Source organism: Trypanosoma theileri, assembly GCF_002087225.1.
Source record: "Trypanosoma theileri isolate Edinburgh chromosome Unknown TM35_Tth_13_V1, whole genome shotgun sequence".
Classification (NCBI taxonomy): domain Eukaryota; phylum Euglenozoa; class Kinetoplastea; order Trypanosomatida; family Trypanosomatidae; genus Trypanosoma; species Trypanosoma theileri.
In genome coordinates, this window is record NW_021639855.1 from 49381 (window position 1) to 50609 (window position 1229).

Sequence of the window (1229 nt, forward strand, 5' to 3'; positions counted from 1 at the left end):
AAAAAAAAAAAAAAAACACAAAAGAGAAAAATATACACTTCATCACCATTTTTTTTTTTTTTGTTTTGTATTCTACCGGATTACAATAAATCCTATAATAAGAAACACCAAAGCTACAATAATCCCAATCAGAATTATCTTATGCTTTAACGCTGTATTCTGCATGCGATTCACAATCCGTCGTGAGTCCATCACCTCCGCGTCGGCATCATGAATGGTATTCCGAATATTTTGTATGGTCTCTGTCTGTGCCCGAAGTGTATTTAATGTTGAGATGCCTGTATCCTGCGCGCCCTGCAGGAGTGACTCCGCCTTCTGCAGCACCGCCGTACCGCCGCGCAGTCGCGATGTGTTGTCCAGCATGCGTGCACGGTCCTCATCCTCCACATCCCCCAGCAATCCGCCGTTGTTGTGGTAATAGTGATTACTATTATTATTATTGTTATTATGATAACTGCTGCCGGTGAGAAGATCACGTCTGTCCGCCTCCCGCGCCTCCTGCCGCAGCCGCGCCATTTCCTTCTCCATCTCCACAACGGTCTGTTTGCACGCCGCCACCTGCCGCTTCGCCTCTTCTTGTGCAGATCGCTCAGACACATCGTTACTCTCATACGACATACTCGTAACGAGATCCCGCAGGTGTGCTACGCCCTGCTGCAATACATGCAACTGCTGTGCACGGTCCACAGAGCCATTCACTACTCGTTCGGTAGTACTAATGGGTACAGCTACAGGTGAAGTTCCTATTGTTGTTGTTGTTGTTGTTGAGATATGCGATTGTTGTTGTTGTTGTTGTTTTTGTTGTACTTGTTCACCGTTCTCTTGGGAGATCATCGAGTTGCGAAGACTCTGCGCCGTCGCCTGTAGTCGTTCTACACTCTCATTGAAGTCTTCCACGTACGATGCAAAAAGACCAGATGTCATGATTACTTTCCAATTTGTGGGATTTAATGAACCCGATAAAATAAAGACAGTTCTTTCAAAATGAAAAGAAGAACAACACATTTTTATTCACAATAGTGAGGGGGAAAAAAAAACACATATTTAAGAAAGAGAAACAGTTCCTCGAGCATTCATTAATACATGAAAAAAAAAGGGGAAAAGGGGGGAGGAATAGGCAGGAATAGATAGATAAATAAAGAAAGAAAGAAAATTGTATAAGAAATCGATTGTCAGTAGCACATTATTCCTTTTCTTTTCTGGTATTGGTTGTAATTTTTTTTTTTTTT

General features: G+C 42.5%; 1 protein-coding gene across 1 annotated transcript; it reads right to left on the minus strand.

Annotated features, from left to right (window-relative positions):
* Window positions 1–72: 72 nt before the first annotated feature.
* On the minus strand, window positions 73–1005 carry TM35_000131250 (vesicle transport v-SNARE 11; the record flags this gene model as incomplete). The annotated part of the gene is made up of 1 exon (XM_029025341.1): window positions 73–1005. The coding sequence occupies one exon, from the start codon at window positions 1003–1005 to the stop codon at window positions 73–75; it is 933 nt and encodes a 310-aa protein (XP_028883187.1).
* Between the last annotated feature and the right edge of the window lie 224 nt (window positions 1006–1229).